The sequence below is a fragment of the Sylvia atricapilla genome, chromosome Z, assembly GCF_009819655.1.
Source record: "Sylvia atricapilla isolate bSylAtr1 chromosome Z, bSylAtr1.pri, whole genome shotgun sequence".
In the NCBI taxonomy this organism is placed as follows: Eukaryota; Metazoa; Chordata; class Aves; order Passeriformes; family Sylviidae; genus Sylvia; species Sylvia atricapilla.
In genome coordinates, this window is record NC_089174.1 from 10,715,127 (window position 1) to 10,728,526 (window position 13,400).

A 13,400-nucleotide genomic window follows, 5' to 3' on the forward strand; every position below is an offset into this window, starting at 1 on the left:
CACATTCATGGTTCACTGAAAATATTTGATTTATAAAAAAGACATGAGACAGAGTCTCCTTTCTGTCTATGCAATCATTGAGGGGTGGAACAGTCAATGACTTTGTCCCATCAGTTAGAATATTCAGCTTTTGGATATTAGAAAGCAGATGGAGACAAGTTAAAGTTCTGGGGATCCAGGAAGAAGTCAGGTGTGATGAATTTTCCCCTTTTTCTGCCAAAACTTACATGGGTATGAAATCCTAAGTCCTTTCTATTTAGCATGTGATCCTGAGGGGTGGTTTCTGTCAGGGCAGTTGCTGGATGTTCCCCTTGCTTTGCCACTCTTGTCCAGGTACTATGCTTTTAAAATGTTGGTACTTAAAAGTGACCCTGCAACCAGAGCAAATGTCTCCAGCTTTTTGGTGTTAAGGCTGAACAGTAACACTGAGAGCCGTCTTAATGAAGTCCAGCCTAGGTCCTTGGAGCCTTCTTCAAAAATCCTCTGTACAAGCGCCTTTAGATTGGCTGAGCAGTTACCTGGGCCTGAAGTCTGCAGCTACCCCAGCAAAAAAAAAACATTTGGAAGAGAAGATGGAGAAATTGAGACCAGACTTAAGGTTAGCTCAGCCCTGAAGGGAACCTGAAGGAAGCAGTGGTCTAACTGTTTTAAGGTAGTAGAAGTATAGAGGCAACACCTTCCTCTTGACAAAGGCAATGTTTGAAAATTTGGGCCTAATCTTGCTGTTTTAGGCAGGCATGAAAACAGTGGCTTAGGTGACTTCAGTGAGATGTGCTGTCTTTCTCAAGAAGCGTAGAAGTTCACCTTGTGTTTCTATCATTTGAGGTAGAATATGATGAATTTTTCATTACAGTTTTTAAAAATGTGGTTGTTTTCATGGCAAAGTATTATTTGATAAAATGATTATTTTTTGAGGATCACTAGAACATATGGAATAGTTTGTCAGTGTGATAAACTCTCATTCTCACTTTCTAATCCTGGGGATGAGCAGAGTCACAGTGTTTCAGTTAAAATTGAATTCTTGATTATAACTCAGTATTTTTAGTGATGCTGCGAAGTAGATGATGGTGGCATTCATGAGTGAAATGCTTGAGTATTTACGTAATGCCATAGTTCATTCCTATCCTTTTAAAAAATTATTAGTGTGTTTGTTTGGAGGCTGTGCTGCACTATTTGAATGATACCATGTGTAAAGCTTGATTTTACTTTGGCTAATGTAACTTTTAAGTGTTAGATGTTAATTACTTGTTGTACTATCAGAGGTGATTAAATTGTTTTGTATGGGAAAATGAACTTGGTTGTTAGCATAATGGTAACCTGGTCTTGTATGTCTTCTCCTCCCTTTCCTTTATGCTAGTGGTACCACTTCTATGACGCTAAAAAGAAACAGAACAAACACTGCTTCTCAAAGGGTGAAAAAGCAGTGTGGTAAATTCTATCTGCCTACAGTTTTCTATTCACAATTGCTGCAACCATAACCAAGTAAAACGTAATTTGATTCTAATAAACATTATGGATGGTCCTCTACACCAGAATCCATCTCTCTGCCTAGCAGCCGGGATCTTCTCGGCAAGCCAGGCTTCTGCTCCCTCCCCACCTTAAGGTGTGGCACTGTCACCTGGGACTGATTCCCTGGACGGCTTCAGTATCTGCTGTTTGACCATAACTCATTTGCCCTCCCCTAGAATGCTGTTGACAGGATCTTATGTCCTGCTCTAAAGCTGGAGGATAGCTTCTGCTCTGCTAGTTACGAAGATGGCCGAGTTTTTTTCCAGTGACACGTATTTTGTGTTTAAATTACGGCAGTAGCCATTAGCACTTTGCTCTTATTTTACCGAAAAGCGATACACTACCTGGGAGAACAGCGCCGTGCCTGTACCTACCAAGCACCTGTTTGTTATTAAAGCGCACTGCGGCCGCTGTCGTGCAGGCGGCAGGCAGGAGATGACGGCGGGGACCGCGGCACAGGCGCCGCGCTGCCGGCTGGCCCCGCCCGTTCCGCGGCGATGGAGCGGCGCTTCCGGCGGGCGCGCAGGGAGGGACGGCCCGGCCGAGCCGCGTGTGAGCCGCGCCGAGGCTGTGCGTGCCCGCCGGCCCCGGCCTGCCCGCCCGGCGCCCCCCGCCCGCAGGATGTTCAAGAAGTGAGTGTCGCCGTGGGAGGCGCGGGGGAGGGAAGGGGCCCCGCGCCCCCTCAGCCCCGGGCTCGGCGCTGCGGCGGCGGGAGCGGCCCCGCGGCCTCCTCGGGCAGCGCCACCCGCAGCCCTCGGCTTTGCCTCGGGCACCCGCTCGTTAAAGGGAGCCGAGTCATTAACTTGTCACAACTTCGGCTGGTAGAAAGCGCCGTTCGTATTTCTGTGGTGGACGTGGAGGATTCGCATCGGGACGGGGCTGTGGGTGTTTGTGCTACCAGCAAAGTACTCTTGGAGTTGAATAAAATAGCATTGCGTGCCAGGGGTTATCTAGGAGATTAAACACGTGTTTTGTGGCCGTACAGATGCTACTGAGGGGGGACCCCCTGCCCTTCCCCAGCCCAGATCAGGAGACAAATTTAAGCCTCATGAAATTTTGCATTTGAAAGCCGGACAGTCAGTCTATTAGACTTTTACAGTAAATTTATAAACATTTCTAAAGACAGATTCTGAAAAACGCAACTTTTGTGCAGCAAATTGTGCATGTCTAAAATACTTTCACTCACTTGACAGATTTGATGAAAAGGAGAATGTATCAAACTGTATCCAGCTAAAGACTTCAGTTATTAAAGGCATCAAGAATCAACTGATAGATCAATTTCCTGTTATTGAACCATGGTTAAACCAAATCATGCCAAAGAAAGATCCTGTCAAAATAGTAAGATGGTAAGTATCTTTTCACTTAAACATTGCTTTTAAGATGCTAGGATTGCTTCCTTTATATATTTACTTGGTACAGTCGATAAACCTAGCATTTTTGATAGGCATCCATCATGTCTTAATAGCTAGTAGTCTGTGTTGTGGCCAAACTAGAAAGTTGGCATGTGCTTATTGCACTTTGAAGGCAGATGCTAGTGGGATGCTTGAGGAACTTAAAAATGCTGCCAGTAGTTAATATGCAGTGTATCTACAGTCTCCAAGGATCAGCCTGTTGTTGAAGGGAAGCATTCAGCTTTATGGACATGGAAGCTCAAAATTGTTTGGATTCCTGTCAGGAACATTTTGTACTATATTTGGTCTTCCATATATTATCTTGGTTATTATCCATTTTTCTGAATAGAGGGTAGTACATTTTTGCTGAGTTCTTCTCCTTACTGACTCTTTGTATTGCCCTCAAAAAGCAATGCCCAAAGAAATACAGTTTGTGTATTTTGTCAGTAGGTTTCTTTTTCTCAAAGGGTGAAGAAGTGAACAGGAGACCATTGCTGAAGAAAAAGTCATATGAAAGGATAATATTTTTAGTTTTAAATGTTGCGAATTGACTGTTTTTGTTGTCAGGTGTTAAGATATACCAGACTCCATATAATAAAATACTGTATTTAAACTATAGAAGGGTTAAGTAGTTCTTGGATTTTTTTTTTTTTAATCTTGCAGTCATGAACATATAGAAATTCTCACTGTGAATGGAGAGTTGCTGTTCTTCAGGCAAAGAGAGGGGATTTTTTACCCAACGCTAAGGTTGCTTCACAAATGTAAGTTTCTTGAGGGTGGTTGTGCTGGGAAGAGAAAGGTGAGTGTGATTCCACAGGACATCTGTGGAATCAAATTAAAAAGAGCTTCCATTCCATATATTCCATGCATATTCCAGAATAGATCTTAAAGATACATTATCCTTTCTTAACTGAAATTTATTAATTTTCTGTTTCAAACGTCTATGTGAATTGCTTCTAAGCTATATGTTAAGCAATCTGAACTTTGGTAAGTAAGAATTTAATTGTACAAAGCTCTGTAAAAAAATCTTGAGAGGCTCCCCTAGGATAGGGATATAAATTTGCTATTGTTGGTCCCTATATTTTTTCTTTCAAATTTTGTTATACAAATACTTGTAAGTTCTTACTAGAAAAATATTCTGTCTTCCTGAGTTTAATGATGTAATGTATATCCGTCTCCTGTAGGAACTTATACTGCATGCTTTTTACTTTTCACAATTTACTCTTGCAGTGTTTTTCTTGCTGTTCTGCTTGATTGTGTTACTCTGTTTTGGATCCCAAAAAACATTATTCATATCTCAGTGCTGGAAATACTTCAAGAGGATGCCTGCACTTGCAGGATGGCTTGAAGAGCTGACAGCTTTCACGAATTTTGTCCATGTTTGCCTTTTTTGTTCCGTTAACATTAAGTTGTTTTTCTTTCATGTTGGAGTAACTTGCAAGAGTACATGGAGTTTGCAGGATTTGAGTCTCCTTGGTTTTAAGATCTCGTAGGATGGGCACCTGGGTGGTTGTTTTCCCTAGAGGAAAGTTGTCACTCAGTCTCTATGGGTCTGCGAATGTGCAGTGCCTGAAGTGCTGGATTACGTTTGGTTCTTAGATAAAAGATGTGGTCTGGGAGGACACTACCTGTGTCCTTTTGGGTCAGTATTTGTGTCCTTCTGGATGGTGCTGCCCAGCAGGAGCTCTGGTAATTGTTTCTCAAACTTCCTACCCTTGCATAGGACACTCTATGTCTAATTGTCCCACTTAAACTGACTTGATAATGAGCTATTCATGTTGTCATGGTGCTGTATTAATTTTTGTGCTGTATCTTTCCCCTCCTAGACCCATTTATTCTCCCGCATCAGCAGGTTGATAAAGGTGCCATTAAATTTGTCCTGAGTGGAGCCAATATAATGTGCCCTGGCCTGACGTCTCCTGGAGCAAAGCTTTACCCTGCTGCTGTTGACACTGTCGTTGTATCCTTCTTAACTGTGAATTACTGCTCACTGTGAGATGAGTTAATTTTCTATTCTTGTGTTCTCAGTTGATCATTATTTGTATTGCTTTGGATTTTAATTGGATTTCAATAAATAACTAGTAATCAGAAAGGAGCTGCAGAGATTTAGATACTGCTTGGCAAATTTAAAATTGTTCATATTCTTTCATTTACTGTATGTTCCAAACCACATAACTATTTCTGCTGTACCATTGGGTGGGCCGCTGTTCCATTAATCTCACTAGTAAGTGCAGCTCCTTAGTGATTTTATGGTGAACGGTTAAAGTAGATTAGGTGCAGTGTAATTTGTCTCCTATCTCCTTAGTCAATCTTGTATTCCCTTCAGAAGAATTGTCTCCTGTTCTAAGGGAATTAGGAAAGATGTTTAGGGTCAGCTTCACTGCAGTCAGGACTTGCTCTAAGTGTCTGATGAAGGTAGCATATGTAAAATGAGGAAAATGTGCTAATTCACTCATTATATTACTCAGAAAAGAATTCTGAACAAGTAGAGCATTTATAACTCCAATCCGTGCTGCTTTTGTTGTTAGTTAGATGCTATAGGAAAAGATCAGCAGTTAACATCACGTGTTGCTGAACTCTGAAAAGGACACGTGATTTCAGTACTTGTGTTTTTTAAATTGGTGTCTCAGTTCTTCTGTGCCTTGGAATCTATAATGGCCCCACAAACATGTGCTTGTTTTGTTCCAGTAGGGCAGAGACTGTCATCTCAGTGTTGGGCACAAAGGAGGAAATGCAGCACTGGGAGATTTTTTCTGTAATTGCTGTTCCACGGTCATAAATACATGCTTTGTTCTACACACTGATTCAGTTGTTAAATTCAGTGCATTGTTTTGCTTATCCTTAAGAGCTGGAGCTCTAGAATTACTAAAAGGTTAAAAGTTCAACACTGGCTTTTGAAAGTGTTTTTGGAAGTAATTTCTTCATATTGCTTTTACTTTTCTGAAATAATTTAAAAAGAATGCTGTTTTCCTTAGCAATAATTTGTAGGCAATAATGGCAGAGGGAAAACAACACGCATTATGTGTGGGAGTAATGAAGATGTCAGCTGAGGACATGTAAGTGTTTTATAACATGTAAGCTGAAATATAACCTGTCCTTTGTTGTTACCATGTTAGTTTGGACCCCATAGGCACCACTGTCAAAGTTACTATATTGCTGTTGCAGCGTGTCTTGTTCAGGTACAGAGTTTGTAAGATTTCATTTTGTTGAGTGGTATTCAGGGAAAGAAAATGAGGCAGGGAATGTCTTCTCTCCTTATTGGGAATCAAAATGGGTCTTTTCATCTGAGTATGGATTTTAAGACACAAAACTTTAGTACTGCTACTGAATGTTAGTGTTTCTAGTGCTCTGATCATACTTTCTCAAAGATCTTGTTGAACAAAAAACATACTTTTTGCTAAGTATTTAATACCTGGGCTAGGCAAGAGATGTAATTTGGATTTGAGAAGATTGAAAACATTGAAGAGATTGTTGTCCTGCAGGGACAGCAGAGACTCAAGTCCTCCTGGAGTTTGGTTGCCTGTCTAGGCTTGTTTTTCTCTGTGGCCTGCTCTTTTTCTTTAGGGTATACCCACATGTAGCATTCTTGCTTGCTCTGCTAACTTAGCTGAGCCTCTTGTGAAATTTGGAGGTCTGCTTGGGGGATAAGCTGAAAACCATTTGAGAAAGAAAAGAGATAGAAAATGGAAATGCATGTTAGTTGTTCTTGGCTTTCAGGTAGTGCTAAATTATAAGTAGCTAAATCACTTTGTCATTTTAAGTTCTATTAACGTCTTGCAGGATGTGAGGTGCACCCAGCAGGTTTGGGCTGTATTGGTTTCCAGACCCATCTGTCATTTGTGGCAGTGAGGAAGCTTTTTTGGTGAAAACAAGTCACTTTTCTTGTGTGGGTAATTCTCAGCAGAAGCCTGTCCTAGGTGGTAATAGTAGCACGAGGCAGAGAGTTGGGAATGTCTTAGAGAACAGGGATAGAGTGGGACTGCAGAAACCTGGATTTGGACTTGCTGTAGCTGTTGAGGAATTACATTCTTCAGGATTCTTTGTGGTGCTTCAAAAGACTCCAAGAGTAAGTGGAAAGAAAAGCTACTTGTGTCCCAGTCCTAAGAGTGCAGTGATTCACTGAGATAATTGGAAACCAAGGTCCTTTGTGTACCTAACTTCAAATCCACCAGCCTTGCAGCTGAATATCCTGTTCCTGTGAGAAGCAACATGAACAGAAGAGGAAGATGAAATGATACTCCTCTCTGCAGCGTCTTAGCTTTTTTCTGTGACACTGTTCCACAATTTCCTGGTTTATGCAGTGGCATTTCAATCTCTTGGTGTGATTACTACATGTAATGTGTTAATACTGTGTTAGCAGCATTTTCCTTCCTGATTACTTTTGGACAGGTTGTGTCAGTAATAGAACACTTGGTGTAAATAGAATTAATTATATTCCCCATGGAAATGAAACTTGTTCTCACTCCCAGAAAGAGATTTTTCTTGTTTAGTGTGGCAAAACTAGTTCTTTTTTTTTTTTTTTTTTTTTTTTTTTTTTAACTGGAAAAATATTACACATTCAATGCAGACACAAACCAGCAATTTTTAAAAGATGACATGACTCAAAAGATAAAATACTATAGAGGATAGCATGTCTGAAGCAAACTAGAAGTCCTTGGCACATAAATTTAGCATTTTTAATTCTTTATTAAGTGAGTAGGTAACCTGCAGCTAGAAGTAAGGCAGCTCACCTGCATTTGGTTGTGTCAATGGCACACTTGGAATCAGAACTTGTTAGATTCCACACTCCAGTTGTCTGGTACTACACATCCTTTGCTGGGAGGGGAGGGCTCACAACTGCTGTGCTACTTTGATAGAGAAATGGTAAAATTAAAAAAAGTAGCAGAAGTCTTGTCTGAAGAACTGTGTCCCACAAGGAAATAGTAAAAATACTGTGGAAAGCTGTTGAAAAAATGTGGAAGGTAAATATTGTCCTCTTATCAGTCAGCAGTGTGGACACATGTAATAACAAATATTATTTCTTATCCACCTGCTGTGGAAGATAATGACTTTGTGGTTGATAGCTTTCTCTTTGACAAATGCTGCCATTTTTACTTGAAATAATATATTTTGTAGTGCCCAGTACCCTCTAATTTAAGCTAGCTAATACTTCTGTACGTTTTTCCTTCTACAGTGAGAAGGTCAACAAAGGGATTGGTATTGAAAATATCCACTATTTAAATGATGGCCTTTGGCATATGAAGACATACAAATGAAACAACAGGAACTGTTACTCCAAAGGAATGCACTTAGATTAAATGTGGACTGCTTTGTAATTCCTTGTTTTTAATGTGACTGAATGTACAAATTATTTTGTTCTGTGGCTATGCTAAATAAATCAATTGAATGCAAAAGTACTGTTAGGCTACGATAGTTTTCTAGATTTCTTTTTATTACAGTTATTTGTCTTAAACCTAAGTCTTCAGTGACTGAAGATATCTGATGAAAGATTCTGCATGGACTGTGAGTAGACTGTTTCAAATGGAAAGGAGGAAAAAGCCAAGAAATGTTTACATTTTTGTGCCCTTCTAAAAGAGTTATATTAAGTATGTGTGAAATATAAACATGGTTTATAAAACCTCTGAAGCATTTCAGATTTTTTCTTCTGATTGACATCTGGTTAGTCTACCTAGTTTATTGAACGTGGAGAAATCAGGTTTTCTGACATTTTTTAACTTATTAAGAGCATTAACTTCATTTTACTTAAGGGTTTTCTCTTTTTAATATGCATTTATCTGTATAGGATTTATGAACTGGGACCTGATATGTGGATTATAAATTCTTTTGTGGTGGCTCATATCTGAAGACCGTATGTTCGTTCAGATTTCTACCTGCCAGTCCTTTGATACTGCTCTCCTAGTGGAGTTTGTAGTAATGGTGGCGACACTCCCAGTGAAGTGTGTGCCACACTGGTGCCTGACACTCTCTACTCCCTGTGTGCCGCCTTATTTTAGGAGCAGAAACAAAACCACTGTTAAATAAATGCATGACAGCAAAACACGTTTTTCAGTGCAGCCAGGAGCAACTTTTTCAGGCAGAACACGAAGAGCTCTCAGCTTGTGCACACTGCCACGTGTCCCCAATACAGCTACAGAATGGTTCAGAAGCACTGTGTGTCTGTCTGCATAACCCAATCCTTTGTTCAGCATACCCAAAGCTATGCCTATGGAAAAATGGAATACTGTAATAAATTTAGGAAACTTAAGGTCTACCACTCATAACTGTCTCTGGAAGCATTCATTAATATTTTAAGTCTAACACATGAATCTTACAACAGCAGAATGTAACTTTGTGTGCCAGTGCCTTGTCTTGGTGCTGTTCTGCAGGCTTGAGTTTCCCCACCTAGGGGCCTTTACAGATGATAGTAGCCAAGGTGTTCTCCACCTGATTCTAAAGCCAAGTTAAGACATGGCAAAAGGAATGTATTGTCTAATAGATGCTGCTTTTAAAATTCTGTAAAATTATTTACAAGGCTGTACTTCTGAAAACGACAGAGTAAATCTGAAACTATTTGTCAGTGTAGGAAGACAAAATTTAAGCAGTGTTGCAGACAAAGTTCTGATCAAACCTCACACCTTGAGAATGCTGGTGAACATTTATGTGCATCTTAAAGATTTCATTGTAAATGTACTGATTTCTGGTTAGTACTATGGGAAATCAGTTTATGCTTCAGGTGGGGGTTTTTTTGTTTTGTGTTTTTGTTTTTTTTTTTTTTTTTGGTGTAAAATGAGCTAATCTTGCCTTTTGTACTTTGTTTTTTTACCTTTCCATCTTATCTCTTCCTGTTGTCCTACAGCACCTCAAATCATTGACAAATGAGATTTTTTCTTGTTGGAATTGTTCACTGTCATTCTCTTATGACTGCTGTTGCTGCAGGGGGCTCAGAACTGTTTTTAATCATTAGAAACACTGAAATGAAAGGTTTTATTTCTTTATCTGGTTGTGTCAAAGTTCTTGCAGCTGTATTATTCTGTAAGAAGATACAAATCAAATCAGGCTTAATTTATACACCAGTTTAGCAAAACATGAAAGGTACAAGTTCCATCTAGGTTTTGGCAGCAATTGTGTGTTTGTGTTGCTGTCAACTAAGCTCTGACTGACAGTGAGGATGAGAAGATGCATCTTGTCTCACCTTTCAAAAAGCAGCTGAGCTGTGGGAGCTTGTATGGGGGTCTGAGTAGTTGTCTTACCTTTCTTGTCAAAACCCTGATGCTTAAAAGAGAAAAAAACCAAGCTATGGATAGTCTCATCAGCTCTGAAGCAACTGTTTCACTTCCCCACCTGCAGCTCAGGGTAGGGTGTTACAACTGGTTGGTTAAAGGTGAGATAACACAGTCTGCTCCCATGTTTTATGCCTATTGTAGTCAACCAACAAAGTCTGTTATAATCCTGGATGTAACAGACGGATGTAGTACCTTCCTCAATTCTTGAAACACTCATGTCAGGTCAGTGAATTCTACACGGAACAAGTACTGAATTGCTGTTTGCACATGCCGTGAGTGAACAGGAGTGTGACCAAGGAACTTAACATAAAACTGAGTGCACTCTATCCTTAAAAAAAAAAACCAAACACCACCCCCCTCCCCCCCAACAAAACAAAAAAAACCCACCATCAAAAAACCCCAAACCAAACACCAGATTGTACTGATAATTAACTGACTTCTTCCTTGTAAACTATTTACTATTAGCACCCACTAACAGGAGTAAAAATAATACTGAACCTTTATTCTAACATACTTATAGATGGAGTGAAACTTGGTACATGTGCAATTAATCTTGTGCCAACAGACTCCCTGACCACGTTAATACCTATTCAAATACGGTTTATCTTTTTCTTTTGTCTGCTTAGAAACAGTAGTCCAAAGGGCACTTGATAATACTCTGCTGCAAGATTTCTTGTCACCCTACTTCCTGTTGTTAGAAGGCTGTACATGAGGTGGCAGGTGCTGTATAAGCTCAAGCTAATGTGTAGTTCAGTGTAAAAGAAATAGCCTAAAGTTACAGTCTTTGAGACTGAATCTGTAGTCAGGTTTATTGGTACGTCTTAGAAAGATATAAAGACATTCTAGAAATGCCTGGAAGAACTGAAACACTCAAATTCTTGCAAAAATATATTTGTAAGAGTAGACTAAAGTTCATTTGAGTTTTCATTAATAAATATTTACATGTACAAACCCCCCCCTATAAACTTAATTTCCTTTCATAATAAACATTTACAGCTTATTTTAATCATTTCATTCCAGCACTGCCAAAAGCCAGAAGCATTGCTCTACAAAAGATTTAGAAAAAAAAATCCCCTTACACTTTTAAAATTAAGAGCTTCACCAACCCTCAGTGTGCAAAAAAACACCTGTACACCAGTACCAGAATGTGTCAGTACAACCGTGTGTTGTGAGAAGAGCTGACTCCTCAGTTCCTCAGGCCTTCCCTGAGGACACATCAGTCATTGTCTGAGCCTGGCGGGGGAAGGAAGACCAGGGCATCCCTGTACGAGTGGCCATAGGGCCTGAGCCTGTACACCCCGTACATCATCACGTGCATGTGGTTGGGGGCCAGCCCGCTGAAGGTGATGGCCATGTCGGAGCAGCAGCCGTCCACCACCTGCTGCGGGTGTGTGGACATGGCCTCCTTGATGAGGGCCCCGACGGATTTGGTGTTAAAGACGTCTTTCCCTTCCGAATCTTCGGCGTTTTCAGCAAACACGCCGGTGTACTTCAGGCAGATTGCCAGCTGTTTGTCCTCTGCGAGTTTCCAAATCACACCTCCCTGCTCTGGACACTTGTCAGGGTCTCCAAGAACGAGGGAGAGTCGTCTCAGTGACTCAATGCTTAAGACAATTCCTCCCTCGCCATCTACATACTCGAGGTCACCAGATTTCACAGTGTGGCCTATGTAAAAAGGCTGTGAGGGGTCTTTTTTCAGCAAGAAATACTTGAGATTTTCAATTATAGCAAATGTTGTTGGATATGCGAGGAAGAACCAGCTGAATTCATCCTTATAGCGTTCATATGTTATCTTGTAAGCCTTCCGCATCATCACCCACATATCATTTGCATTGACAGCTACAGAATCGAACACTTTGACATTTTCTGAGCTGTAGAATTCTGCCTTGTCACAGTGCTTGCTCCAGGTCTCCCTTGCTGCAGCCCAATGCCCCAGATCTTTTGGTTTGACAAGGATGATACAGTAAACACGGATGCTTTTGCTAAGCTCCACGCGTTCACCTTCTGAAAGGTTTAAGACATCTTCCTTGTTGGGAGCCTGGATGTGATGATGCTCGTGGTGATGTGCTTTGGTCCCATGGCCCACCTTAATGTGTCCGAGGAGTGTAACCAACATACAGAAGGCTCCTCCGAGCACCACACCCTTGATGAAGGAGCTGCTTTCAGAAATCATTTTTCCTAGAAAAGAGACACGCTGTAAGAACTAAAAGCAGTAAGTGCACCAGCGCGGGTTCCATGTGGTTCTAACGCAGTCCCCAATTTCTAAGCCCAGCTGCAGTTCCCGTATCACCCGCACCAGGTCAAGCCTGGTGAAAGCGGTGGCGGTATGCAGGCTCCCGGTGGCGGCTCTCGGTAACGGTACAACACGAGCCGCGGGCACCGGCCCCTCTCCGCTGCCGTGACCGCACGGCTCCGGGCCCCCCGCCTCCTCGCCCGCAGCACCGAGAGGCCGCGGGACGGGCTCGGGCGCTGACGCGGACACATCGCGACCCGCGCGCGGCGGCGTTTCCCGGGGAGCCTTCCCGGAGCCCGGCCTCCCCCTGCCCCGCTCCACGGCATTCGGCGCCGGAGCCGCCGCTGCTCCCCGACCCGCTGCCCCGGCGGTATCGCAGCTCCCCGAGCTCTGCACCCGCCGCCCTGCGGTACCGCCGCTCCCGTGGCAGCGCCCCGAGCCGCGGCCCGGCAGCCCCGCCGCTCACCGCAGCCGCGCGCCGCCGGAAGCGCCCTTCCTGCGCCGCCGGAAGCGCCGCGGGCTCGCGGGGGCGGGGGCGCCGCCTGGCGGAGCGCGCGCCGCCCTGCCTACGTGACGGCGCCGCCCCGCCCGCGCGCTCCGCTGAGGGGCCGCCCGCAGAGCGCTGCCCGGCCGCCCGCAGAGCGCTGCGGGGACAGCCGCGGCCCCTGCCGTGCCAGCGCAGCTGGTGAAGAGCCTTCCCAGTCTGGCCGTTCACGACACCCTTGGCAGTCAGGCTCCCAGCGCCAGAGACAGTCGCCGCTGCGACAGAAGCCTCGTCATGGCGGCGCCAGTGGCACGGCGGCTCCCCCGCCTGGCTCCCCACACACCCCGCTCGCACAGTCAGACCAGGTTTCCCATAGCTGACTCTCAGGTGCCTCGTCCCATAAAGGGATTTGTTCCCGGCGCAGCAACGCGTAAAGAGCTCTAGCTAGTGTCTCCAAGGAGAATCCCAAATAAGCAACGCCTGGGCTCTTATCCAGTCACAGTGTCTCCTCTCACAAGTCT

At 43.0% G+C, this 13,400-nt stretch overlaps 2 protein-coding genes across 4 annotated transcripts; one reads left to right on the plus strand and one right to left on the minus strand.

Annotated features, from left to right (window-relative positions):
- The first annotated feature begins 2,011 nt into the window (after positions 1 to 2,011).
- Positions 2,012 to 8,296, plus strand: MCTS1 (MCTS1 re-initiation and release factor). Its single transcript, XM_066339295.1, has 6 exons — positions 2,012 to 2,141; positions 2,703 to 2,855; positions 3,564 to 3,661; positions 4,727 to 4,860; positions 5,889 to 5,956; positions 8,074 to 8,296. Exons 1-6 carry the CDS (start codon positions 2,131 to 2,133, stop codon positions 8,153 to 8,155), a joined length of 546 nt encoding a protein of 181 aa, XP_066195392.1. The 5' UTR covers positions 2,012 to 2,130; the 3' UTR covers positions 8,156 to 8,296.
- Positions 8,297 to 10,945: 2,649 nt separating this feature from the next.
- Positions 10,946 to 12,880, minus strand: LOC136373580 (C1GALT1-specific chaperone 1-like). Of its 3 annotated transcripts, none has more exons than XM_066338496.1 (2): positions 12,862 to 12,880; positions 10,946 to 12,340 (listed from the first exon to the last, which is right to left on the minus strand). In XM_066338496.1, the coding sequence occupies exon 2, from the start codon at positions 12,333 to 12,335 to the stop codon at positions 11,379 to 11,381; it is 957 nt and encodes a 318-aa protein (XP_066194593.1). In that variant the 5' UTR covers positions 12,336 to 12,340; positions 12,862 to 12,880; the 3' UTR covers positions 10,946 to 11,378. The 3 variants fall into 3 exon arrangements, with proteins under 3 accessions (XP_066194593.1, XP_066194591.1, XP_066194594.1); XM_066338494.1 differs by lacking the exon at positions 12,862 to 12,880 and adding an exon at positions 12,809 to 12,849; XM_066338497.1 differs by lacking the exon at positions 12,862 to 12,880 and adding an exon at positions 12,752 to 12,770.
- Between the last annotated feature and the right edge of the window lie 520 nt (positions 12,881 to 13,400).

Coding starts and splice junctions, on each gene's coding strand:
- MCTS1 (XM_066339295.1), top strand. Junction 2,856..3,563: donor CCTGTCAAAATAGTAAGATG/GTAAGTATCTTT, acceptor TTAATCTTGCAG/TCATGAACATATAGAAATTC. Junction 3,662..4,726: donor GCTAAGGTTGCTTCACAAAT/GTAAGTTTCTTG, acceptor TTCCCCTCCTAG/ACCCATTTATTCTCCCGCAT.
- LOC136373580 (XM_066338496.1), bottom strand. CDS start 12,335: ATGATTTCTGAAAGCAGCTCCTTCATCAAGGGTGTGGTGCTCGGAGGA.